Raw genomic sequence first — 26,509 nt, 5'->3', positions numbered from 1 at the left:
ACTCCCACTTGAGACACTGTCACACACACACACACAATCTCCACGTGCTTATTACAGATCACGATTCACTCTCACCTTCCCCACTCACACACCCCTGCGCACACACGTTTACTTTCCCTCTCCCACACTCTCCCAGCCACTCACACTCACGCTTGCATACTCCCCAGCAGAGATCCCTGACGTCATTGAAGTGCTGATGTCTACTCAAGAAAGGAAGGGAGGCCGGGTGCGGTGGCTCACGCCTGTAATCCCAGCACTTTGGGAGGCTGAGGTGGGCAGATCACCTGAGGTCAGGAGTTCCAGACCAGCCTAGACAATGTGGTGAAATACCATCTCAACTAAAAATACCAAAATTAGCTGGGCATGGTGGCGTGTGCCTGTAATCCCAGCTATTCAGGAGGCTGAGGCAGGAGAATTGCTTGAACCTGGGAGGTTCAAGCCAGGGGAGGTGGAGGTTGCAGTGAGCCAAGATCATACCACTGAACTCCAGCCTGAGCAACAGAGCAAGACTATCTCAAGAAAAAAAAAAAAAAATAGGAAGAAAGGGACTTGCCAAGGTCATGTATCAAGGCAGGGAAGAGCTGGGAGCCCAGCTGGCTGCTCCCCTGCTGAGCTGCGAGACCACCCAAGTCTGACCTCTCCCGTTTTCCCAGCCTAAGCCAGGACTTGGGGTCATGGAGGCTGGGGAGGCACTGAGGAATGCGCCTGGCATGTGCTGACAGGGGATTTCCCGCTCCAGCCCAGATGGGAGGAGCCTGCTGGACAGAGGCTGGAGCTGGGAGCTCTGGAGGGCACGTGGGGGAGGCTGCACTCTGAGGATGAGCTCACACTGGGTCAGAGAGCAGGGCCGACTCTGCCAGTGCCTGCATCAGCCTCATCGCTCTCCTGGGCTCCCGAGGCCTGTTGGTCCTTCTTGAGGGGACGTGAGTAGTGAGACAAGAAGCAGGGGTGAGGGGTGGCAGGAGAGAAGATAGAGACTCAGAGAGAGACAGAGACAGAAAAAGACAGAGATAAAGGGGGAGAAAAATGTCTTAGACGGGGAGAGAAAGGTGGAAAGATAAAGAGACAGACTGGGTGAGGTGGCTCATGCCTGTAATCCCAGCACTTGGGGAGGCCAAGGCAGGAGGATGGCTTGAGGTTGAGTTCAAGACCAACCTGCCCAACACAGCTAGACTCTGTCTCTAAAAAATGAGAAAAAGGTTTTTAAAGAGACCTAGAGATTGAGACTAACAGCGAGGCAGAGATAGAGAGACACTCACAGGGGGAGAGGAAAACAGAGAGAGAGGGAGGAGAGTGACAGAAAGAGAGATAAGAAGAAAAGCAGGAGGCAGAGACACAGAGAGAAGGGCCCAGAGGAAGCCAGAGACAGACTCAGGTGGCTGGCAGAGGGCACCGTGGGGGCCACCATAGAGGGACCTACGATGGCCCCAGGGATGCTGCTCAGGGCTCCTCTGCTGCTCCTGGAGCTCCTGACTGTAGGTGAGTGGAATCTCAGCCTTGTACCCAGTGCTGACTGGCCCCCATTTCCCACTTGCCTTCCCTAGACAGACCCTCTGCCCTTTCCTCACACCCCGCTGTGTCCCCAGGCCTGGCGCAGTTGGCGATTCCTGCCTCTGTTACCCGGGGTTTCTGGGCCCTGCCCGAAAACCTGACGGTGGTGGAGGGGGCCTCGGTGGAACTGCAGTGTGGGGTCAGCACCCCTGGCAGTGCGGTGCAATGGGCCAAAGATGGGCTGCTCCTGGGCCCCGACCCTAGGATCCCAGGCTTCCCGAGGTACCGCCTGGAAGGGGACCCTGCTAAAGGTAAGAGATCAGAGCCTGAGACCCTCAGCCACCAGTGGAGGCTGGGCCCTGACCTCAGGCTCCCCCTGCAGGTGAATTCCACCTGCACATCGAGGCCTGTGACCTCAGCGATGATGCCCAGTATGAGTGCCAAGTTGGCCGTTCTGAGACAGGGCCAGAGCTCCTGTCTCCCAGAGTGATCCTCTCCATCTTGGGTATGGGTGAGAGACCCCCAGGACCCACGAGTCTGGGCTTCCAGCCCTATCCTACCCCAGGACCCAGGAGTCCAAGCCCCCAGCCTCTCCTCTCCCAGCCCCTGGGTACTGAACTCCAATCCTCAAACCCTTCTTAGTGCTGGAAGCTTACCCCAGATCCTTCTCACTAGTTCCCCCCAAGGTGCTCCAGCTGACCCCAGAGGCAGGCACCCTGGTCACCTGGGTAGCTGGGCAGGAGTATGTGGTCAGCTGTGTGTCTGGGGATGCGAAGCCAGCGCCTGACATCACCATTCTCCTGAGTGAGTGTGGGTGAACGGGGCGGCAGGGGGCAGCAAGAAGCCTCTGGAATGGCGACAGGGTGTTTTCTAACCAGTGCCCTTCTAAGGGCCCCAGAAACGACATCATCCCTGAGATGGGGACCCAGGAGCAGGTATAGGGAGCTGCTGAGGCCAGTGTGGGACACGGTGGATGGGAGGGCGCATTGAGGGGTCAGCATCCGGCACAAGGCTGAGTTCCAGAGAGAGGTATGGGCAGATGCGCTGGTACAGACATGAGAAGCTGACGGATAGGGTACATGGCACGACCCAACAATGAGTTGACAAGAGAGGGGAGACTCAGGACCCAGCACTGATGACTGCAGGATTCAGGCTGTCCAGAAAGTGAGGAGGGGATGCAGCTATGCCCCAGGCCCTTTTCCTCCAAAACCAGGAGGGAGGGGGCATCACATTCATCCTGATGACTTCCAGGCCATGCTCCCCAGAATCTGTCTTCTGGGGAGCCCAGAACCCCTCTAGCCCTCTTGTTGCCCCAAGGTGGACAGACAATATTCGACATCTCTGCAAATGTGAACGAGGGATCCCAGCAGAAGCTCTTCACCGTGGAGGCCACAGCCAGGTATGGAAACTGAAACACTCCCCTAACTTTGACCCCTAATTTTCCCCATGGGAACCCCAGACCGCAGAGATGCAAGCATGAAGCCTGGGCTAGATGTGAACATCTGGGACCCAATTCTTCACCCTGACTCTCAAAGCTTCTTCATGGGGGCCAGGGATGGTGGCTCACACCTGTAATCCCAGCACTTTGGGAGGCTGAGGTGGGTGGATCATCTGAGGTCAGGAGTTTGGGATCAGCCAGGTCAACATGTTGAAACCCGTTTCTATTAAAACTACAAAAATTAAGGCTGAGCGTGTGGCTCACGCCTATAATCCCAACACTTTAGGAGGCTGCGGTGGGTGTATCAAGAGGTCAGGATATTGAGACCATCCTGGCCAAGATAGTGAAACCCCATCTCTACTAAACATACAAAAATTAGCTGGGCATGGTGGCATGTGCCCGTAGTCCCAGCTACTTGAGAGGCTGAGGCATGCGAATCGCTTGAACCCAGAGGTGGAGGTTGCAGTGAATTGAGATCATGCCAGTGCATTCCAGCTTGGCGACAGAGTGAGACTCCGCCTCAAAAACAAAAAACAAAAGTTAGCTGGGCGTGGTGGCATGTGCTATACTCCCAACTCCTCAGGCGGCTGAGGCAGGAGAATCATTTGAACAAGAGAAGTGGAGGTTGCAATGAGCTGAGATCGTGCCACTGTGCTCCAGCCTGGGCGTCAGAGAGAAAAAAAAAGCCAAATGCGGTGGCTCACACCTGTAATCCCAGCACTTTGGGAGGCCGAGATGGGTGGATCATGAGGTCAGGATATCGAGACCATCCTGGCCATGGTGAAACCCTGTCCCTATTAAAATAGAAAAAATCAGCCAGGCTTGGTGGCGCATGCCTGTAGTCCCAGCTACTCAGGAGGCTGAGGCACGGGAATTGCTTGAATCTGGGAGATGGATGTAGCAGTGAGCCGATATCATGCCACTGCACTCCAGTGAAAGAGCAACCAACGCTTGCTCTGGTGAAATAGCAAGACTCCGTCTCAAAGAAAAAAAAAACTTCATGGGAACCTCAGTTCCAGAGGCCCAAGCACTAAAGTTTTGGTGAGATGTGGGTCTCTCTCGGCTCCAATTCTCACTGCTCACCCCCAAAATCTCTGCCATGGAATGCCGGATCCCAGAGGAGATCAGCACAGGGACTTAGACCAGGTGTGGGGACCAGAAGTGGCATCCCTACCTCTTCTCCCTGACTCCCCAAATTTCAGATAATGACTGACTCCAGAACCCCAACTTCTCATCCCAGGGTGACACCCCAGAGCTCAGATAATGGGCAGTTGCTGGTCTGTGAGGCATCTAGCCCAGCACTGGATGTCCCCATCAAGGCCTCATTCACCATGAATGTTCTGTGTAAGTGGAGAACTGAGCCAACTAGAGGCGCTGAGGATGGGGAGTGGGAATTGGGGGGCTCTGCGGGGATCACAGGGATTATGGAAATTCGAGACCAGGCACTCAGAGAAACATGAAGGTTCAAAGGTAGGTTGTGGAGCCTGGAAAGAGTGGATGGGCTACTCCAGGCCCACTGAGTGACTGATATCCTCCAGTCCCTCCAGGACCCCCTGTCATCGAGTGGCCAGGCCAGGATGAAGGGCATGTGCGGGCAGGACAGAGCTTGGAGCTGCCGTGTGTGGCCCGAGGAGGGAATCCCTTAGCCACACTGCAGTGGCTGAAGGTGAGGGCAGACGCAGGTACGGGGACTGGGGGGACAGCAGGGTCTGGGAGCTGGTTCTGAGCTGGCCCAGGCCCATCCCTGTCTCCAGAATGGCCAGCCGGTGTCCACAGCGTGGGGCACAGAGCACACCCAGGCAGTGGCCCGCAGTGTGCTGGTGATGACAGTGAGGCCAGAACACCACGGAGCACGACTCAGCTGTGAAGCCCACAACAGTGTGTCTGCAGGGACCCAGGAGCGCAGCATCACGCTGCAGGTCACCTGTGAGTCCTGGTGCCAGCTGGCCACCTGTCAATCCATGCCCCAGAGAACCATCTGTGTGTGGCCCCAAATTATGCCTATTGGACACCAAAGATCTCAGCATCTGTCTCCAGTCCTCTGTTGGTCTGTTGGGGCTGGTCCATGAGAAATCCAGCCCAGCTTAGTGTCTGCCCTCTGTCCGCAGTTCCCCCTAGTGCCATTATTATCCTGGGATCTGCCTCCCAGGCTGAGAACAAGAATGTGACGGTCTCCTGTGTCAGCAAGTCCAGTCGTCCACGGGTCCTGCTACGATGGTGGCTGGGCTGGCGGCAGCTGCTGCCCACGGAGGAGACAGTTATGGATGTGAGGCAGGGGCCAGGCTCCTGGGTCTGAGCATGGAGGGGGCTGAGGCGGGCTGAGGACATGACTTGTGGATTGCGAAGGGGGTGGGTCCTGCAGCCTGGGGGCTTTCTCCTTGAGGACTATGGGTCCAACAGGGGGGGCAGTAGAGATGTCTCATGTGTCTCTGCTGGCGACTGGGATGGACTCAGGTCTCTGGCACGATGGATGGGAGTGCTGCGGTCCCCACGTCTGAAGCTCACTCCCTGCCAGGGACTGCATGGCGGTCACATCTCCATGTCCAACCTGACATTCCTGGCGCGGCGGGAGGACAATGGTCTAACCCTCACATGTGAGGCCTTCAGTGAGGCCTTCACCAAGGACACCTTTAAGAAATCACTCACCCTGAACGTAAAATGTGAGCCCCTGCCCCGCCCAGAAATGCCCCCAAGCCTCAGGACCCAGCCCAGAGAAAAAGTCACTCTTCTTGCCTCTCCCCACAGATCCCGCCCAGAAATTGTGGATTGAGGGTCCCCCAGAGGGGCAGAAGCTCCGGGCTGGGACCCGGGTGAGGCTGGTGTGTTTGGCTATCGGGGGCAACCCAGAACCCTCCCTCACCTGGTACAAGGTTGGTGCCATGCCAGGGCTATGGGGGTGGCCAGGAATGTGGGGGAAGAACCAGGCCCCTTCTCTCCTTAAGAATCTTGGGCAACCTTGGAAAAATATTAAATTTCTTGAAAAATACTAGAGATTCTGAGGTTTGGCAGGGAATCAGGAAAGACACAAACACCATGAGAATTAAATGGAATCCTAGGAAAATTCTGGGGAAACAGTGAGAATTCTAGGACAAACATTGAAACTCTGAATCGAGATTAGGCATTCTAGAGAAAAGGTAATTAATTCCATTAAAATTAAAGAAAATTCAGGTGAAAAATCTCAGAATTCATGTGAAATGTCAGTTACTTTAGGAAAAGATTTGGAATCCCAGAAAAAAAGACAATTCTAGAAAATTTGGAGAAAAACTAGTAATTCCACAGACCATTGAAAATTCATTCATACTAAATTGAATTCTTGGAATTTGGAGGCAAGAAAATGAAATTTCATTAAAATGAAAGAGAAGCCTAACAGAATTCTGGGAAAATCATGAGAAGTTAGGGAGCTAGGTGCAAATTTGGGGGGAAGACTAGGAATTACAGAAATGACAATGAATGGTTGGAATTCTGGGGAAGTGCTGAGAATCTGGGTAATACAAAGGAATCTCTTAAGAGACTGAGATCATAAGATATAATATCAGAGTCAGAAATCTATAGAAAGGTTAATTTGTGCAGCAGCAATAATAAAAAAAGAAAGAAATCTATGGAAATACACTGAATTAAGGAAAATTTCAAAGGAAATCTTTGAGGACAGGGGGAAATTTAAGAAAAGGGACTGGCAGGGTGTGGTGGCTCACGCCTGTAATCCCAGCACTTTGGGAGGCCGAAGCAGGCGGATCACGAGGTCAGGAGATCTAGACCATCCTGGCTAACACGGTGAAACCCGTCTCTACTAAAAATACAGAAAATTAGCCAGGCGTGGTGGCACACGCCTGTAGTCCCAGCTACTCAGGAGACTGAAGCAGAAAAATCGCTTGAATCTGGAAGGCAGAGGTTGCAGTGAGCCCAGATGGTGCCACTGCACTCCAGCCTGGGTAACAGAGTAAGACTCCATCTCAAAATAAATAAATAGGAACTGAGGAATTCTGGGAAAGGCTTGGGAATTTCAAGGGAGTTTCCAGCACGTGGTGTTGGGTAAACACAGCAGAAATTGATTTTGAGGAGTGCGCTGAGGGCCTGCAGGTGGCTGCGGAGGCGTAGCGGGGGCGAGGCGTGGGACGGAAGAAGGATTCAGATCCCCAAAACTGCCATGCACAGGGGCCCGGGGAGGAAGGAGAGATTCCAGGGCGGGGGTCGCTCGGTTCCACTCCCCACCGCTTTGCTCTAGGCGGCTGGCACTGATGGGGGTGCTTTTCCTTATCACAGAAAGGCTTTGTCTGGGCTGGCGGCACCAACCCAGTGGGCGGGGTGGGGGGTCAGGGGTTGGTGGAAGCGGCAGGGCTACCCGCGTCCCGCAGTCACTCCCGGCCCACAGGACTCGCGCACCGTGACGGAGTCGCGGCCGCCACAGGAGTCGCGGCTGCCGCAGGAGCCGCGGCGCGTGCAGCTCAGCAGCGTGGAGAAATCGGGGAGCACCTTCTCCCGCGAGCTGGTACTCGTCACAGGGCCGTCGGACAACCAGGCCAAGTTCACGTGCAAGGCGGGACAGCTCAGCGCGTCCACGAAGCTGGCGGTGCAGTGTGAGGGAGGGCGCGCACAGCTGAGGCCCGGGGCCAACTCCACAGGGGCGGGCTCGGCGTTGTGGGTGGGGGAAGGGAACAGAGCCAGAGCCAGGTGGGGCAGGGACCCAGCGAAGAAGCCTGGACCCGAGGGGTGCAGGCCGGGGCCGGGTGGGGGACCCGAGACTGGGCGGAGCCTGGAGGTGCAGGCGGGGTGGACGCAGACCAGGCCGCTCCGAACCTGAGTCTCGCTCCTCCAACCCCTTCTCCCAGTTCCCCCAACTAACGTGACGATCCTGGCCAACGCATCTGCACTGCGCCCGGGGGACGCCTTAAACTTGACATGTATCAGCGTCAGCAGCAACCCGCCGGTCAATTTGTCCTGGGACAAGGAAGGGGAGAGGTGGGAGTTCGAGGGATTCCCCCTCTCTGGTCTGGCCTCGCCCCCTCCAAGCGGGTCCTGCCCCCGCCCAGCCCCTCTCCAGCCTCTGGCTCTGCTCCCAGCCCTGGCGTGATTCCACCACCTACCGACGGGTCCACAGGCTGGAGGGTGTGGCCGCCCAGCCCCGGAACGCGCCATTCAAAGGCTCTGCCGCAGCCAGGAGCGTCCTTCTGCTAGTGTCATCCCGCGACCATGGCCATCGCGTGACCTGCCGCGCCCACAGCGCCGAGCTCCACGAAACCGTGAGCTCCTTCTATCGCCTCAACGTGCTGTGTATGTGCCCCGGCCAGAAAGCCCCTCTTGATGCCTTCCTGACCCTAAACTACTCCTTGGGTCTTCACTTTTTTTCTATTTTTTTCTTTTTCTTTTCGACGGAGTCTCCCTCTTTACCTAGGCTGCAATGCAGTGGCACAATCATAGCTCACTGCAGCCTCCAACTCCTGGGCTCAAGAGATCCTCACGCCTCAGCCTCCTGAGTCGCTGAGACTACAGCTGTGTGCCACCACATCTGGCAGTTTATTTTTATATTTTGTAGCAACCTGTAGCAAGGTGGGGGGGGGGTGTCGCTATGATGCCCAGGCTGCTCTTGAACTCCTGGGCTCAAGTCCTCCTGCCTTGGCCTCCCAAAGTGCTGGGATTACAGGCACATACCACTAGGCTAGGCTAGTTTTTTTGTAGTTCTAATTTAAATAGAGATGGCTGACTCTATGTTGCCCAGGCTGGTCTTGAACACCGTGGCTCAAGTGATTTTCCTGCCTCGGCCTCCCAAAGTGCTAGAATTATAGGCGTAAGCCACTGTGCCTGGCCCAGGTCTTCACTTTGACACTATCATTCTATCATTAACCCCATGCTGAAACTTGAAACTCCCGACCTTCATCCTGACCCGTGGTCCTGGGCCAAGTCCTATCCTGCCAACTGCCATCTTGCCTTTGTTTTCTTTCCTAACCATGATCCCTATCATGACCCCTCTTACAGTTCCTTCAACCTGACCCTGACTTCTACTCTTTTCCTAAACTGTATTCTAATCTATCCCAAACGTTACCCCTGAGCTCAGCTCGGAACTTGTTACCTTGTCCACAACCTTAAACCCGGTCCTGACCCAACTTTAACCCTTGAACCTGTGCCTCATCTCCAATCTGTCCTTTACCCTGACCTTAACAACAATCTTGACTCCCTGCGGTGCCCCCTCTGAAGACCGTCCAGAGTTCCTGGGGGAGCAGGTGCTGGTGGTGACTGCGGTGGAGCGAGGCGAGGCGCTGCTGCCTGTGTCGGTGTCCGCTAACCCCGCCCCTGAGGCCTTCAATTGGACCTTCCGCGGCTATCGCCTCAGTCCAGGTCCGGGAAGTGGGCATGGGGAGGAGTCCCGGGGGTGGGAGGGCCTGCCAGGTCCCTTATTCTGACCTTCCCCAGCGGGCGGCCCCCGGCATCGCATCCTGTCCAGCGGGGCTCTGCAGCTGTGGAATGTGACCCGCGCCGACGACGGCCTCTATCAGCTGCACTGCCAGAACTCCGAGGGAACCGCGGAAGCGCTGGTGCGGCTGGACGTGCATTGTGAGCCCCGCCTCCCTCTGCATCACTCTGGGAACGGGGGTAGCCCTGGGAGCCCCGCCCACCACGGAAACCACACCCACCCAAGGAACCTTGCCCAACGTGGAGTCTCCTCATTGTGGGAGCTCCACCCACCCAGGGATAGCCATCCATTCTGAAAGTAGTCCCAGCTGAGGTGTAACCACGCGCACCCCGGAACCCCTCCCAGTAGAGAGACCTAGTGTGGAATCTCTGCCCAGAGAGGGCGGCCCACCTACGCAGGGACGCTGCTGCCAAAAGAGATGGGAACCCATTGTAGAAGCACCCCACACACACAATTCTGGAAGCCCACCCAACCCACTCTATCACAGAGGCATAGTGGAAGGTGGAGACAACCTCACTAACCCTGAGAACTCTCCTCCAACTCCTTGGTATCAAGAGCAGGTTTTGTCCACACCCATAACTTTCCTGGAACCCCTAAGACATCCTTCCCACCTGGGGCCCAAGAGCCTTCCCCAAGCTTCTGTCTCCCACCAGATGCTCCTACCATCCGTGCCCTCCAGGACCCCACTGAGGTGAACATCGGGGGTTCTGTGGACATAGTCTGCACTGTTGATGCCAATCCCATCCTCCCGGGCATGTTCAGCTGGGAAAGACTGGTGAGGACTCAGCCTTTGGTGAATGGAGATCATCAGGTCAAGAGGTTGTGGTTTCTTGACTGAGCTCCCTGGGAGTGGGGACCACATGTGTGTGACCCTGTATAACTATATACTCATCAGGGCATGCTCCCAGACTGAATAACTGTTGATGGCAAAATGAATGGATGGGTTCGTGGCTAGACACTCACCTGGCTGTCTAGCCATCCATCCATCCATCCATTCATTTTGGATAGATGGGTCAATAGGTAGGTAAATGGATGAACAGGTAGATGAATGAGTGAGTGGATGGAAGAACATATGGACAAGTGAAAGGATGGATAAATGGGTGAGTGATTGGGTGGCAAGGTGATTGAATGAGAAAAATTAGTGGATAGATAAAGGGTAGATGGATGGATCTACCATCCATCAGAGGAAAGATATCTGTGGAAGGATGATAGATAAATTGATGGGTGGATAGATCAATAGAGAGATGGATAAATAGGTAGCTGGGTAAATGGCTGAACAGATGCATGTATTTGTGGGTATGCAAGCATGAGGGAATAGTTGTGTGAATGGGTGGAGAGCTACAAGGGTGGATACATGGGTGCAGAGAAGGAAGACAAATGGGTGGGGGAATGAGTGAGTGAACAGATGAGTGGATGAAAGGATTAATGGATAAATGGATAGATAGGCAGATGGATAAATGAACAGATGGATGGATAGATGGTTCCAAGCATAAGTAGTTGGGTGAGAGGGTACTTGGATTGGTGGATGAAAAGATGGATTGAGTAAATCCATCTTTTTTCTTCAATACCTCTGTGGAGGGTGATTGTGGCTAGGAGAATGAGGCTACGGAAGGGGCAGTTTGGGTGGTGACAGATCTGGGGCTAGAATGGGAGGCCAACTCTTGAGTCTTGGGCCTCCAGGGAGAAGATGAGGAGGACCAGAGCCTGGATGACATGGAGAAGATATCCAAGGGACCCATGGGGTGTCTGCGGATTCACCATGCCAAACTGGCCCAGGCTGGCGCTTACCAGTGCATCGTGGACAATGGGGTGGCACCTCTGGCACGAGGGCTGGTCCGTCTTGTTGTCAGATGTGGGTGACACCAAAACACCTGACTTCAAGACCTGCCACTGAAGCCACAGCCTCATGTCTTCCACGTAGCTCATGTTGACTCCCCATCCCCTTCCAGTTGCCCCCCAGGTGGAGCACCCCACTCCCCTAACTAAAGTGGCTGCAGCTGGAGACAGCACCAGTTCTGCCACCCTCCACTGCCGTGCCCGAGGTGTCCCCAACATCGTCTTCACTTGGACCAAAAACGGTGTCCCTCTGGATCTCCAGGATCCCAGGTGAGCCCAGGCCCAGCCAGGCAGCACTCCAGCCCCAGGTCTGGACCTTCAGCCCCACTTCCCCTCCCTGAGTCCCTGCAGAGAAGGGTGCAGAGAAGGAAAACAAATGGGTGAAGGAATGAGTGAGTGAATGGAGGAGTGGATGGAAAGATGAATGAATGAATGGATTGATAGGCAGATGGCTAAATGCATAGATGGATGGATAGAACAAGCCTAAGTGGTTGGGTGAATGGATGGACGAGTGGTGTCCTACCTTCTCTCTAGGTACATGGAGCACACTTACCACCAGGGTGGGGTCCACAGCAGCCTCCTGACCATTGCCAACGTGTCTGCAGCCCAGGATTATGCCCTCTTCACATGCACAGCCACCAACCCCCTCGGCTCGGACCACACTAACATTCAACTCGTCAGCATCAGTACGGAGAGGCTATGAGGGTGTTGGGGAGGGAATGCCCCCTTGATTGATTCCCATGTCCCTTGTTGGCCCCGGTCTGCCCGTGTTCCTGAAACCGGAGAACCTGTGTACATGTGAGGATGGAGTTTTTGCCTGCCCTGAAAATCCTAATGGAGACTGAATCTTCAGGGAAACACACAAAGACAAATGAAAAAGAAAAGAAAATAAAAAAGATGGAGAGGGAGTACTTATTGACTCAAGTAACTAAAAAGTAGATTTTCAGGGGTTGCTGGATCTAGATTCAGCGGTCAGCAGCAACTTTCCATTCTTTTTTTTTTTTTTGAAAGTTTCACTGTCACCCAGGCTGGAGTGTGATGGTGGGAATCTTGCCTCACTGCAACCTCTGCCTCCTGGATTCAAGCAATTCTCTCACCTCAGCCTCCAGAGTAGCTGGGATTACAGGCACCCACCACCACACCTGGCTAATTTTTGTATCTGGTAGAGACGGGGTTTCACCATGTTGACCAGGCTGGTCTCGAACTCCTGACCTCAGGTGATCCGCCCACCTTGGCCTCCCAAAGTGGTGGGATTACAGGTGTGAGTCATCACACCCAGCCTTCTTTATTACGTCTGCATTTCTCTGTGTTGACTTTATTCTAAGGCCCCTCATAGTGAACCTGTTAGAATTTCCAGAGGAAACAGAATCCTTTCTCTTCCTAACAGCGATATGAAAATACAGCACTTTGGGAGGCGGAGGCTGACAGACCATGAGATCAGGCGTTTCAGACTAACCTGGGCAATCAATATGGTGAAACTCGTCTCTACTAAACAAACAAACAAATAGCTGGGCGTGGTGGTGCACGCCTGTAATATTCCAGCTACTTGAGAGGCTGTGGCGGGAGAATTGCTTGAACCTGGGAAGTGGAGGTGCAGTGATCTGAGATCACACCACTGCACTCCAGCCTGGGCGGCAAAGCAAGACTCCGTCTCAAAAAAACAAAAAACAAAAAAACAACATCATATATCGATTGCCTGATGCAAATGCTGTGATGAGACCTTTAAAGAAACCTAACCCTGCATTTCCCAAAGAAGCAACCATTTGGTCTTGAATTTTTTTTTCTTTTTTGCTGTTTCTTTTGGTTTTGTTTTCACTTCTTTTTAAAATTAGTTTTAATTTTTAATGTTTAATTTGAGACAGTGTCTCGCTGTGTTGTCCAAGCTGCTCTCGAACTCCTGGGCTCAAGTGATCCTCCAACCCTGGTCTCGCAAAGTGCTGGGATCACAGAAACGGTTTGGTGTTTGTCAGAGCAGTGTCCATAGTGACCTTATAGAACAGGACTACACCGTGAAGAATCAGAAGCGATTCTATATTTAAAATCATTCCTAGGGAAAACCTGGATGGAATCTTCTGGAATTCTTTTGTGTCCTCTAACTGCTTCCCCATCTTTCCCTCCATAGGCCGCCCTGACCCTCCATCAGGATTAAAGCTTGTGAATCTGACCCCGCATTCCGTGGGGCTAGAGTGGAAGCCTGGCTTTGATGGGGGCCTACCACAGAGGTTCCGCATCAGGTGGGTCCTTGTCAAGGCAGGAAGGAAGGGGTGACAGCCAATATGGGCTGGGGCACTTCCCTGAACTTACTGTCCTCCCTGTCCTGCAGGTATGAGGCCCTGGAGACTCCAGGGTTCCACTATGTGGACGTCCTACCACCCCAGGCCACCACCTTCACACTGACTGGTCTGCAGCCTTCTACACGATACAGGGTCTGGCTGCTGGCCAGCAATGCCCTGGGGGACAGTGGACTGGCTGACAAGGGGACCCAGCTTCCCATTACTACCCCAGGTGGGAAGGGAGCCTTGGGCAGGTTGGAGTGTTCCTCAGAGGATGCGTAGTGTAGTGAAGTCGATACTATTCCCCTTTTATGATGAGATACAGAGGCCCAGAGCTGTTAAGCAAATTGTCCAAGGTCACACAGCTAGTAACAGATAGAGATGAGATTGAAACTCAGGCAGATGAACTTGAGACCAGCGTTAATCACAACCCATACTGTCTGACTGTGTTTAATGGCCAAGGGAAATTAGAAAATAGTTTGAATTAAAAGAAAATGAAAACACATAACAATTTCAGGCTGCAGTTAAAGTAGTACTTAGAGGAAAATTTATAGCATTAAGTGCTTATGTTAGTTTTTTTTTTTTTTTTTGAGATGAACTTTTGTTCTTGTGTGCCACCACACCTGGCTAATTTTTTTTGTATTTTTAGTAGAGATGGAGTTTCACCATGTTGGCCAGTCTGGTCTCAAACTCCTAACCTCAGGTGATCCATTGGCCTGGTCCTCCCAAAGTGCTGGGATTACAGGTGTGAGCATGGATTACAAAAATCTGTGCCTGGCCTAGATTTTTTTTTTTTTTTGAGAGAATGACCAGCTGGGTGAGGTGGCTCATGCCTGTAATCCCAGCACTTTGGGAGGCCAAGGTGGGTGGATCACGTGAGGTCGGAGTTTGAGACCAGCCTGGCCAATATGGAGAAACCCCGTCTCTACTAAAAATACAAAAATTAGCTGGGCGTGGTGGCATGTGCCTGTAATCCCAGCTACTAGGGGGCTGAGGCAAGAGGATTGCTTGAACCTGGGAGGCGGAGGTTGCAGTGAGCTGAGATTATGTTACTGCACTCCATCCTGGGCAACAGAGCGAGACTTCATCTCAAAAAAAAAAAAAAGAGAGAGAAAGAGAGAGAATGACCTCAGATGCATATTCTAAGTTTTCATCTTAAGAAACTAATAAAAGAAGAACAAATTAAACCCAAAGTAAACAGAACGAAGAAAATAATAAAGGTAAGAACATAAGTAAAGGAATTAGAAAACAGAAAAGCAATTGAGAAAAGTCAATGAAACCAGAAACTGGTTCTTTGAAAAAAATCAGTAACATTTATAAAACTGATGATGACAAAAAAAAAAAAGAGAGAAGACACAAGTTACCACAGGAATCAAAGAAGGGATGTTACCACAGATCCCACAGACATTAAGAGGATAATTAGGGAATACTACGAATAACTTTATTCCAATAAATTCAGCAACTTGGATGCGAAGGACAAATTCCTTCAATATGATGAATATGTTATGATTCTGATAGGCACAGTATTGTAGTGGTTAATCCCACAGAGCCTGGTTCAGAGAAGTCTAGGTTCAAATCCCCTCTCTGCTGTCTCTGAGATGTGTGACCTTAGGCAAATGTCTTAGTTTCTAAAAATAAGGCTTGGCCAGGCGCGGCGGCTCACACTTGTAATCCCAGCACTTTGAGAAGCCAGGGTGGGCAGATCACAAGGTCAGGAGTTTGAGACCAGCCTGTCCAATATGGTGAAACTCTGTTTCTACTAAAAAATACAAAAATTAGCTGGGTGTAGTGGCACACACCTGGAGTCCCAGCTACTCGGGAGGCTGAGAAGAATTGCTTGAACTGGGAGGCAGAGGTTGAAGTGATCTGAGATTGTGCCACTGCACTCCAGACTGGGCAACAGAGTAGACTCCATCTCAAAATAAAATAAATAAAAATTAAGGTATAGCACAGGTCTTTGTGGCTCTGTTTCTTTTTTCTTTTCCTTCCTTTCTTTCTTCCTTCTTCTTTTTTTTTTTCAATGGACTCTTGCTCTGTCACCCAGGCTGGAGTATGGTGGCACGATTTCAGCTCACTGCAACCTCTGCCTCCTTGGTTCGGGCAATTCTCTTGCCTTAGTCTTCCAAGTAGCTGAGATTACAGGTGCATGCCACCACGCCTGGCTAATTTTTGTATTTTTAGTAGGGATGGGGTTTCACCATGTTAGCCAGGCTAGTCTCGAACTCTGACCTCAAGTAATCCACCTGCCTCAGTCTTGCAAAGTGATGCTGGAATTACAGGTGTGAGCCATTGTGCCCGGCTAGCTCCGTTTCTGAAAATAAGGTCTATCTTAGGGAGCTGTGAGATTAAATGAGTTAATATATCTAAAGTGCTTAAATAGGGCCCAGTGCAAAGTAAGAGCTATCTAAATGCTAGTTTAAAGAAATATTCCTTACCTTCTGTGTATTTTACCCCAATGCAAGCTGCTTCTTTCTGTTTTCCTCTTCCTGACAGAGCAGCTTTTTTCTCTGTGGAAGTAGGGACACTTTCTTCTCATCCCTACAATCTTCTCTGCTCTTCCCCCCACCCCATTCCTGTCTTCCCTTTGAACACTAAAACATAAAGTATGATACTTGCCTCTTTTGCTCTAGAACTTATACCTCTACTAAGGGATTGAGAGCCCAAAGTCTTTTTTAGTTAACTCAACAAATTGATTATTCAGGTGAAAAGGACCTTGCACAGCTAAGTTGCTCATCAACAATTAATTTTCTGGCCAGGTATGGTGGTGCATACCTGTAGTCCCAACTACTCAGGAGTCTGAGGTGGGAGGATAGCTTGAACCCAGGAGTTTGAGTCTGCAGTGAACTGTGATCATGCTACTGCACTCCAGCCTGGGTGACAGAGTGAGACTCTGTCTCTTAAAAAGAAAAATTGTCCAGGCGTAGTGGTTCACACTTATAATCCCAGCACTTTGGGAGGCCGAGGTGGGCAGACCACTTGAGGTCAGGAGTTTTAGACCAGCCTGGCCAACATGGTGAAACCCCATCTCTACTGAAAATACAAAAATTAGCTGGGTGCGGTGATGTGTGCTTGTAATCCCAGCTACTGGGGAGACTGAAGCCCGAGAAATGCTTGAACCTGGGAAGAAGTTGATGTAAGCTGACATTACACCACTGCACTCCAGCCTGGGCAATAGAGTGAGACTCAGTCTAAAAAAAAAAAAAATCATTATTAGCATTAGCACCACTGTTAGAATTGCTATTAATATTTTGTCATTATTATCAGCAATTTCTGGCTCTCTTTGAAATATTCATAAGCATCCATATACCAGTTCCCATGAATCTAATAAGCTTAAGAAGAGGCTGAGAAACATGTAAAGGTTATCTCAGATTCTTAGTGTTAAGTCACGGTCTCTATATCTACCCCCCAGGCCTGGACCAGCCTTCTGGAGAACCTGAAGACCAGCTACCCACAGAGCCGACTGCAGGCAAGTCCTCATTCCCCTGATCCCTCCTATCTCCCCTGAGGTTGGAACCTCCTGGTCTCTGACCCTACCTCCTCTGCCCCTTAACAACTTAGTTCTAGCTGAGTTCAGTGGCTCACGCCTGTAATCCCAACACTTTGGGAGGCCAAGGCATGTGATCATTTGAGCCCAGGAGTTTGAGACCAGCCTGGGAAACCTAGTGAGACTCCATCTTTGCAAAATTGAAAAATAAAAAATAGCTGGGTGTGGCATGTGCCAGTAGTCCCAACTACTCAGAAGGCTGAGGTGGGAAGATTTCGTTAAGACCAGGAGTTGGAGGCTGCAATGAGCTATGATTGAGCTCTCCAGCCTGGGCAGCAGAGAGAGACCCAATCTCAAAAAACAAACAAAAAATAGACCTAGTTTTGTCCCTGCACACTTGCAGACTCCTTAGATCTTCCTTTTTTTTTTTTTTAATTGAGATGGAGTCTTGCTCTGTTGCCCAGGCTGGGGTGCAGTGGCGAAATCTTGGCTCACTGAAACCATCTCCTGAGTTCAAGTGATTCTTTTGCCTCGGCCTCCCGAGTTGCTGGGATTACAGCCACCCACCACTACACCTGGCTAATTTTTATACTTTTTTAGTAGAGACAGTGTTTCACCATGTTGGCCAGGTTGGTCTCGAGCTCCTGACCTCAAGCGATCCACCCACCTAAGCTTCCCAAAGTGCTGGGATTACAAGCATGAGCCACCACATTTAGTAATTTTTTTCCTTAGATCTTCCTCTTGCCTGGAGTGATAAATCTTCCTGTCTTCCAAATTTAGTTTAATTCTGAAAGAATTAACTGACTCCATGTCCTGTAAGAAGCCTGCATCAGTTAGCTTTTGCTGTATAACGAACCACCCCAAACATGGGTGCTTATAGCAACATTCTTTCTCCTGATGCTAAGAGGCTGGCAGAACAGTGCTGGTCTGGGCTGGCTTGAATCTCTGCAGTCAGCTGGCAGCTCCACCGGACTGGGTGGTCTAGGATGGCCCCCTTCCCACACGTCTGACAGTTGTCCTGTTCTTGGTTGGAACAATGGGGATGACTGGGCACATGTCTCTCCTTGGCTTCTTCCATGGAGGTGGTCACGGGGATCAAAAGCAGCAAGAGGGAGTACATGCCAATTTACTAGCTGATTTTGTCACAGTTGCTATTGTTTCATTGGCCAAAGCAAGTCACACGGCTTAACTCAGCGTCAGTGTGGTAAGGCCCTGCACTCAAGGATGTGAATACCAGGAGAGGATTACAACCGTTTGGCAAACAGTTCCCTCCAGAGCCTGAGAAAAAGGTTGCAAGTGACAGAAATGCAGCTGTTTTGTCAACACTGAAAAGAATGGCGTGGTGGGACACAGTGGCTCATGCCTATAATCCGGCACTTTGGGAGGCTGAGGCAGGTAGATCACTTGAGCCCAGGAGTTGGAGACCAGCCTGGGCAACATGGTGAAACCCCATTTCTATAAAAACAACAACAAAACAACAAAATTAGCCAGGTGTGGTGATGCATGCCTGTAGTCCCAGTTACTCAGTAGGCTGATGTGGGAGGATTGCTTGAGACCAGGAGGTTGAGACTTCAGTGAGCTGAGCTTATGCCACTGTGCTGCAGCCTGGGCAACAGAGTGAGACCCTGTCTCAAAAAAAAAAAAAAAAAAAGCTTGGTACATGAAATAAAAAACTCCAAGTGTGACCGGTTTCAGGTGCTCAAAAATCTCACCAGCGATCTGTTTCTCACCCTCTTTCAACTTTACCTTCCTTCATCTGTGGTGGCTTCTTTCTGAGTTTCTTCAATCAGGGGGGCAGAGAAGCCCTCCCCTACCTCCATCTTCTTGACAGCTAGTAGTATTGTCCTAAATGTTTTGTTTAAAAGACACATTTGGTCAAATGCTGTGTCTAAATAATCACTGTGGAGAGGAAAATGGAGACTCTTATTGGCCAGGCTGGGTCATGTGCCCACTGTGGAGTCCTGCCTGAGCCCAAGACTGAGAGTGGGGAGTGGCTGTTTCCCTGGGAAAATAAAGTGCCCATAGTAGAAGATAGGGGAAATGGCCACCCAGCAGATGCCTGCACAGAGGGTTTCAGCCTTGTCCTCAGGGATACAGCAGCCAGGTTAGCCTGATATTGGCTGGAATGGAAGTTGGTGAAAAGAAGTCATTTGAGGTCGGGCACCCTAGTTCATGCCTGTAGTCCCAGCACTTTGGGAGGCTGAGGTGGGTGGATCACTTGAAACTAGGAGTTCGAGACCAGCCTGGCCAAATGGCGAAACCCTATCTCTACTAAAAATACATTTTACACACACACACACACACACACACACACACACACACACACATATTTGGGCACAGTGTCATGTGCCTGTAGTCCCAGCTACTCGGAAGGCTGAGGAAGAATCACTAGAACCCAGGAGGTGAAGGCTGCAGTGAGCCGAGATAGTGCCACAGCACCCCAGCCTGGGAGACAGAGTGAGACTCCATCTTAATTAAAGAAAAAAAAAGGGGGCCAGGTGCAGTGGCTCATACCTGTAATCCCAGCACTTTGGGAGGCTGAGGCCGGGTGGATCACCTGAGGTCAAGAGTTTGAAACCAGCCTGGCCAGCATGGCGAAACCCTGTCTCTACTAAAAATACAAAAATTATCTGGGTGTGGTAGCAGGTACCTATAATCCCAGCTACTAGGGAGGCTGAGGCAGGAGAATCACTTGAACCCAAGAGGCAGAGGTTGCAGTGAGCTGAGATCATGCCACTGCACTCCAGCCTGGGAGACAGATCCAGACTCTGTCTCAAAAAAACAAAACAAAACAAAACAAAACTTTGGTGGGCATGGCTGGAGGCATGGGAAGGGGCCAGATCACAGAAAGTCTTCAGTGCCCAGCTAAGGAGCTAAAGTTCCCTCCTGAGTCCTTGGGTAACGTTCAGGTAAAGGGAGGATGCTTTGCTAATGGCTTGACTTGAGAAAGACGCCACCTGCCCTTGGGTGGCAGAAGGGGCAGGCACAGAGACTCCTGCCCATCTCTTTCTCCAACCCTGGGGGAGGGACTTGGTCAGGGCCAGGCTTTCTTGAGGAGCCGCACTCCTGGCCTAGAACCTGTTGTCTGCAGCTCACTGAGGGGTATCTTCCACCCCTAGGACCCTCGGGGCTGCCCCTGCTGCCTGTGCTGTTGGCTGCTGCAGGGCTTCTGCTGCTCTCCATTGCCTCCTGTGTCGGAGGGCTCCTCTGGCAGTGGAGACTCAGGCGTCTTGCTGAGGGTAAGATGAGACCCTTCACTGCCAGGGTGGAGACCTGAGGGTGATGGGGAACCCTGGGGTTGCTGCATATTGAAGGTCTTCCTGGGGCCAGGGTTGGGGGAGTTGTATGGGGGTCCCTGAGCCCCTTATTGCTGTTTCCTTCAGGCATCTCAGAGAAGACAGAGGCAGGGTAAGTGGGGATATTTTTTCTGTAAAGAAGGCTCTGAGGGAAGAGGTTTGGGGGTGATGGGTGGGGGAGGGCCAGCACTCAACTGCCCCCCGCAACACCTGCATACTGGAAGGTCGGAGGAGGACCGAGTCAAGAATGAATATGAGGAGAGCCAGTGGACGGGGGAACGGGACACTCAGAGCTCCACAGTGAGTGAGGGAGGCCTGGGTGACCCCACAGTCAGGGCACCGACGGGGACTGAAACCCTGCTGTTAGCATCAGGTTGATCATGGCCCTTCCCAGGACCATGGGGCCAGAGGGTGGAAAGGGCTTTGTCTATTTTGCGTGTGGGGAACAGGTCAGCACAATGGAGGCAGAACCGTATTACCACTCCCTGAGGGACTTCAGCCCCCAACTGCCCCCAACGCCAGAGGAGTTGTCTTATCTCCAAGGTGAGCTGGGATCACATCAGGACTCCCCCACTCAGAGGTACCCCTGACACCTGGACTAGGTGCCTTGCTCATGTCTCCCTTCCACTCCAACTCCAGGTTTCACAGGTGAAGATGAGGATATGGCCTTTCCTGGGCACTTGTATGACGAGGTAGAAAGAACATACCCCCCACCTGGAGCCTGCGGACCCCTCTATGATGAAGTGCAGATGGTGAGGAGCTTTGTGTCAGCAGCCATCCTTCCTGGCTAGTGCTGGGATCCCACCTCCTACTGCTTGTATTAGTTAGGGCCAGCTAGCTGCTGTGACAAAGAGGCCTGACTGTGATCCACTGGCTTAAAGAAGACAGTTGGCTGGGCATGATGGCTCATACCTGTAATCCCAACACTTGGAGGCCAAGGCAAGAGGATTGCTTGAGCCCATGAGTTTGAGATGAGCCTGAGCAATATAGCGACTTGTCTCTACAAAAAAAATTTAAAATGAGCCAGGCATGGAGGTGCAGACCTGTAGTCCCAGTTACTCAGGAGGCTGAGCCAGGAGGATCCCTTGAGCTCAGGAGTTGGAGGCTGCAGTAGACCATGATGGAGCCACTGCACTCCAGCCTGGACAACAGAGCAGGACCCTGTCTCTGAAAAACAAGAAGGCAGTCTATTTCTTTTTCACAGTCAGACATGAGTGGCCCTGCTCAAGTCATCCGATTCTACAAGAATGAGCCTGTTCACTGGGGGATCAACCCATGGGAAAAGGTGAAAGAATGTGGAGGAGGCACAACCCTGCCTTGTGGCCCAGACCCAGACATGGTGCACACCACTCTGCCCTCACTCCCCTGGCAAGAATAGGGTCACATGGTCACATCTGACTGCAAAGGAGGCTGTGAAATGTGGTCTTGCTTGGCAGCCATATGCCTTGCTACAATTCTGCTACTGTGGAAGGAAATAGACATGCATTTTTAAAGATAATTAGCCATATCTACTCCACTGGTTAAAGAGAGAGAATGACAGAATTTGCGGGCCCATTCAACTGAAAAATCAAGGCATAGAATTGTCCTTAGGCTGAGCTGGACCCAGAATTTTCTCCCTAAGAAATGTTTCTATGGCTAGGTGTGGTCACAGCTCACATCTTTAATCTCAGCAGGCTGAGTGAGGTAGATGGATCACTTGAGCCCAGGTGTTGGAGACCAGCCTGGGCAACATAATAAGACCCCATCTCTTAAAAAAATAAAAGGCCAGGCGTGGTGCCTCACACCTGTAATCCCAGCACTTTGGGAGATTGAGGTGGGCAGATCACCTGAGGTTGGGAGTTTGGAACCATCCTGGCCAACATGGTGAAACCCTGTCTCTACTTAAAAAAATACAAAAATTGCCTGGGCACAGGGGCACATTCCTGTAATCCCAGCTACTTGGGAGGTGGAGGCAGGAGAATCACTTGAACTAGGGAGCTGGAGGCTGCAGTGAGCCAAGATCATGCCACTATACTCCAGCCTGGTGACAGAGGGAGACTCCATCTCAAAAAACAAAAACAAAAGCTAAGCCGGGCATGGTGGCTCATGCCTGTAATCCCAGCACTTTGGGAGGGTGAGGTGGGTGGATCACGTGAGATCAGGAGTTCAAGACCAGTCTGGCCAACATGCTGAAACCCTGTTTCTACTAAAAATGCAAAAATTAGCCAGGTATGGTGGCATATAACTGTAATCCTAGCTACTTGGGAGGCGGAGGCAGGAGAATTGCTTGAACCTGGGGGCACTCAGGCAACAGAGTGAGACTCTATCTCAAAAAAAGAAAAAAAAGTTTAAAAAATTAGCTGGGCATAGTGGCACATGCCTGTGGTCCCAGCTACTCAGTAGGCTGAGGTAGGAGGAACACCTGAGCCAGGGAAGTTGAGGCTGCTGTGAGCCCTGACTGTGCCACGGCACTCTAGCCTGAAAGACTATGTTTCAAAAAAGAAAGGGAAAAAAATGTCCCTAGAAAATATAGATTTGTATCCTGCGAGATTAGAAATCTTCAAAGAAAGATTTAGAATTTTTCCAGTGGTCCCAAATGCCCAATGCTGTCACTTATTGGTCTAGCTTGTGTCACATTCTCATCGCTGAACCCATCCCTGAGTTAGAGGATGGATTACGCTAACAGGAGAGGCCTGGGTCAGTTAATCATGGGATCAGGGAGTAGGGATCAGCCCCACTCGGTTCACTGGGCTGAGAATGGGAGAGGGACAGAGAACCCAGAGGGAAGTGAAGATGGTAGCTGTGCAGGCAAAAACAAGACAGGCACTTTGACCACCAACCAACCCCCACCCATTGCTGCACAGTCAGGGAGATGGGATAGAACTCCTCATTTCCTGTGTGGCCTTGGCGCTTCTGGGCCAAGGATTTCCCTCTGTCTCTGTGAACAACCTCCCAAATCGGGCACTGTTGTCAGATCCCACCAGCGTGGCGCAAAGCGCTGTCCATGGTGCTGGACCATATGTGCCCTCTAAAGTGCAGATGGAGGCTTCAGGCTTTTTCTGAAAAGGGCCAGATAGTAAATGCTTTGGGCTGTGTGGGACATACGGTCCTCCTCAAAACTCTATGCAAACTCTGCCCCTGTAAAGTAAAAGCAGCCACAGCCAATGCATAAATGAATAAGTGTGGCTATGTTCCAACAAAGCTTTAATTTTAGACACTGTAATTTGAACTTCATAAAATTTTTCCATGTCACAAATGTTATCTTTTTTCATTTTCCCCCCAACAGTTAAAAAGTGAAAAACCATTCTTAGCTCCTGGGCAGTAAAAAAAAAAAAAAAGCAGGCTGCAGGCCATATTTGGAGCACAGGCCAATCTGCTCTAAAGCTTGCTGAACTAAAACAATAATTTTCTCCCAGCTCTAGAACAAAACACATCCCCAGTAAAGGCCACACTTCATGGTCTTTTTTTTCTCTCTCTCTCTTCTATTATGATGAGGGAACTATTTTGGAAATTCATAGGACAATAGAATAATAACTTACATTCCACAATTGCCATAGCTGATAACATGGACATTTAAAGTTTTCATTTTTAAATTTTTATTTATTTATTTTTGAGATGGAGTCTCACTCTGTTACCCAGGCTGGAGTGCAGTGGCACGATCTCAGCTCACTGCAACTTCCACCTCCCAGGTTCAAGCAATTCTCCTGCCTCAGCCTCAAAAGTAGCTGGGATTACAGGCATGTACCCCCATGTCCAGCTAATTTTTGTATTTTTATTAGAGATGGGGTTTAACCTTTTGCCCAGGCAGGTCTCTAACTCCTGACCTTAAGGGATCCACCTGCCTCAGCCTCCCAAAGTGCTGGGATTACAGGCATGAGTTACCATGCCCAGACTAGAGGTTTTACGTTTCTGATATTTACATTATTTTTCTAACATGAAATCATTGGATATCTTGGGCTTGCCTCAAAATAGTCCAGTTAGTGAGGGAGGAGAATAAATTAGAAATCTAGATAAATCAATTGACCAAGGGTTGATACTGTTTTTTTTTCTTTTCTCTTTTTGAGACAGAGTCTCACTCTGTTACCCAGGCTGGAGTGCAGTGGCACGATCATGGCTTACTGCAGCCTTGACCCCCTAGGCTCAAGTAATCCTCTACCTCAACTTCCTGAGTAGCTAAGACTACAGGTACTCACCACCACACCTAGCTACTTTTTTTTTTTAGATGGAGTCTTGCTCTGTTGCCCAGGCTGGAGTGCAGTGGCACGGTCATGGCTTACTGCAGCCTTGACCCCCTAGGCTCAAGTAATCCTCTTACCTCAACTTCCTGAGTAGCTAAGACTACAGGTACTCACCACCACACCTAGCTACTTTTTTTTTTTTAGATGGAGTCTTGCTCTGTTGCCCAGACTGGAGTGCAGTGGCGCAATCTTGGCTCACTGCAGGTGAGGTTCCAGTGATTCTCCTGCCTCAGCCTCCTTGGTAGCTGGGCTTGATGCACAAGTGTGCGTCACCACACTGGTTAATTTTTGTCTTTTTACTAGAGACAGGGTTTCCCCATGTTGGCCAGGCTGGTGTCGAACTCCTGAACTCAGGTGATCCACCTGCCCCAGCCTCTCAAAATGCTGGGAATATAGGCATGAGCCACTGTGCTCAGCCACCTAGCTATTTTTTAAAAATATTTTTTGTAGGCTAGGTGCAGTGGCTCACACTTTTAATCCCAGAATTTTGGGAGGCTGAGACAGGTGGATCAATTGAGCTCAGGAGTTCAAGACCAGCCTGGACAACAATGGAAACCTCGTCTCTAAAAAAAAAAAAAAAAATTAGCTGGGTGTGGTGGCTCGTGCCTATAGTCCCAGCTACTTAGGAGGCTGAAGCAGGAGGACAGATCGAGACCAGGAGGTGGAGGTTGCAGGGAGCTGAGATTGTGCCATTGCACTCCAGCCTGGGTGACAGAGCCAGATCCTATCTAAGAAAAAAAAAATTATTTTTTGCAGATATAGGGTCTCGCTATGTTGCCCAGGCTGGTCTTGAACTCAAGCAATCCTCCTGCTTTGGCCTCTCAAAGTGCTGGAATTAAAGGCATGAGCCACTGTTCCCAGCCTGATATTGTTGAATTTAGGTGATAAGCACATGGGGTTCATGATAAGCATTCATTATCGTCACACTCCTTTTTGTATATGTTGGGGTTTTAGTAAAAGCCAAAATATTGTGTGGGATTTTTCACTGAGAAAAAAAGGCTAAAACATTTTTTCCTGGGAAGTTAAGCAGGGGTGCGTATCCCTCAGATCTTTGATGAAGACCTACAGGGCATCTCTCCATGGTTCTAACTCCGCTCTTTGCCTCTCAGGGCCCCTGGGACCTCTGCTGGCCTAAAGACACATATCAGGATCCAAGAGGAATCTATGATCAGGTGGCAGGAGACTTGGATACTCTGGAACTTAATTCTCTGCCCTTTGAGCTGAGGGGACATCTGGTGTGAGAGTCTCTCGACCCCCGTGTCCTGCACCTGCAGGAATTTATACTCCACTGGTCCCTCTTAGTGCAGCCTGGGCCGAGCTCGTTAGGTGAGCTCCATAAAACCCAAGTGTCCCAGCTTTGTCAGGAGAAGATATGGAGGGGGTTTGAGTGACAGAAGATGGTTCAGCTGATACCAGAGTAGAAACAAGGTTCATCCTGGGGTTGGCTTTAGGAAATAAACTTCTCCAAAAGGACAGGGCAGATTGTAAATGATGTCTCAAAAATGAAATGCTGCCGGGTGTGGTGGCTCACTTCTGTAAACCCAGCAGTTTGGGAGGCCAAGGTGGGCAGATCACCTGGGGTCAGGAGTTTGAGACCAGCCTGGCCAACATGGCAAAACCCCGTCTCTACTAAAAATATAAAAAATCAGCAAGGGGTAGTGGTGCACACCTGTAGTCCCAGCTATTTGTGTGGCTGGGGCACGAGAATTGCTTGAATCCAGGAGGCAGAGGTTGCAGTGAGCAGAGATCATGCCACTGCAGTCCAGCCTGGACAACAGAGCGAGATTCTGTCTCAAAAAATAAATAAAAAATAAAATGCTATTCTGAGGGTCCCTAAGTGCTTCGTGAAGTAAAGTTTTCAGAAGTGGGAAAAGACTCTGTTCATTTTGCTTTCCATGATATCTGAAATAGCTAATAATAAGTGGAATTTATGAATGCATGTTGTATCCTACCTATTCTTTTATTATTTCCCATGGTTATCTCACACAGGAGGCATAAACTATGACATGTGTAACCATAAGTATGCTCTATAAGCATTAAAATAAACAGACAATCAAAAGAAACTAGA

General features: G+C 50.7%; 1 protein-coding gene across 1 annotated transcript; it reads left to right on the top strand.

Moving 5' to 3' along the window:
* Positions 1-836: 836 nt before the first annotated feature.
* Positions 837-26,509, top strand: NPHS1 (NPHS1 adhesion molecule, nephrin). Its single transcript, XM_002762026.6, has 29 exons — positions 837-1,479; positions 1,587-1,802; positions 1,874-1,996; positions 2,167-2,295; positions 2,809-2,890; positions 4,170-4,273; positions 4,468-4,595; positions 4,684-4,855; positions 5,038-5,195; positions 5,445-5,589; positions 5,675-5,799; positions 7,299-7,503; positions 7,756-7,885; positions 8,025-8,197; positions 9,119-9,259; positions 9,335-9,475; positions 9,989-10,110; positions 11,016-11,187; positions 11,285-11,441; positions 11,706-11,857; positions 13,294-13,405; positions 13,495-13,676; positions 16,854-16,910; positions 20,048-20,167; positions 20,312-20,336; positions 20,449-20,524; positions 20,674-20,767; positions 20,864-20,976; positions 25,551-26,509. Exons 1-29 carry the CDS (start codon positions 1,422-1,424, stop codon positions 25,680-25,682), a joined length of 3,744 nt encoding a protein of 1,247 aa, XP_002762072.2. The 5' UTR covers positions 837-1,421; the 3' UTR covers positions 25,683-26,509.

This window comes from Callithrix jacchus, chromosome 22, assembly GCF_049354715.1.
Source record: "Callithrix jacchus isolate 240 chromosome 22, calJac240_pri, whole genome shotgun sequence".
Lineage (NCBI taxonomy): Eukaryota > Metazoa > Chordata > Mammalia > Primates > Cebidae > Callithrix > Callithrix jacchus.
This window is presented reverse-complemented; position numbering and strand designations above follow the sequence as displayed.

What these genes read in the sequence shown, in the direction of transcription:
- NPHS1 (XM_002762026.6), top strand. Translation starts at nt 1,422, where the DNA reads ATGGCCCCAGGGATGCTGCTCAGGGCTCCTCTGCTGCTCCTGGAGCTC. An exon ending in ACCCACAGAGCCGACTGCAG is followed by an intron (nt 16,911 to 20,047) that starts GCAAGTCCTCAT and finishes TTCCACCCCTAG; the next exon opens with GACCCTCGGGGCTGCCCCTG. An exon ending in ACTCAGGCGTCTTGCTGAGG is followed by an intron (nt 20,168 to 20,311) that starts GTAAGATGAGAC and finishes TGTTTCCTTCAG; the next exon opens with GCATCTCAGAGAAGACAGAG.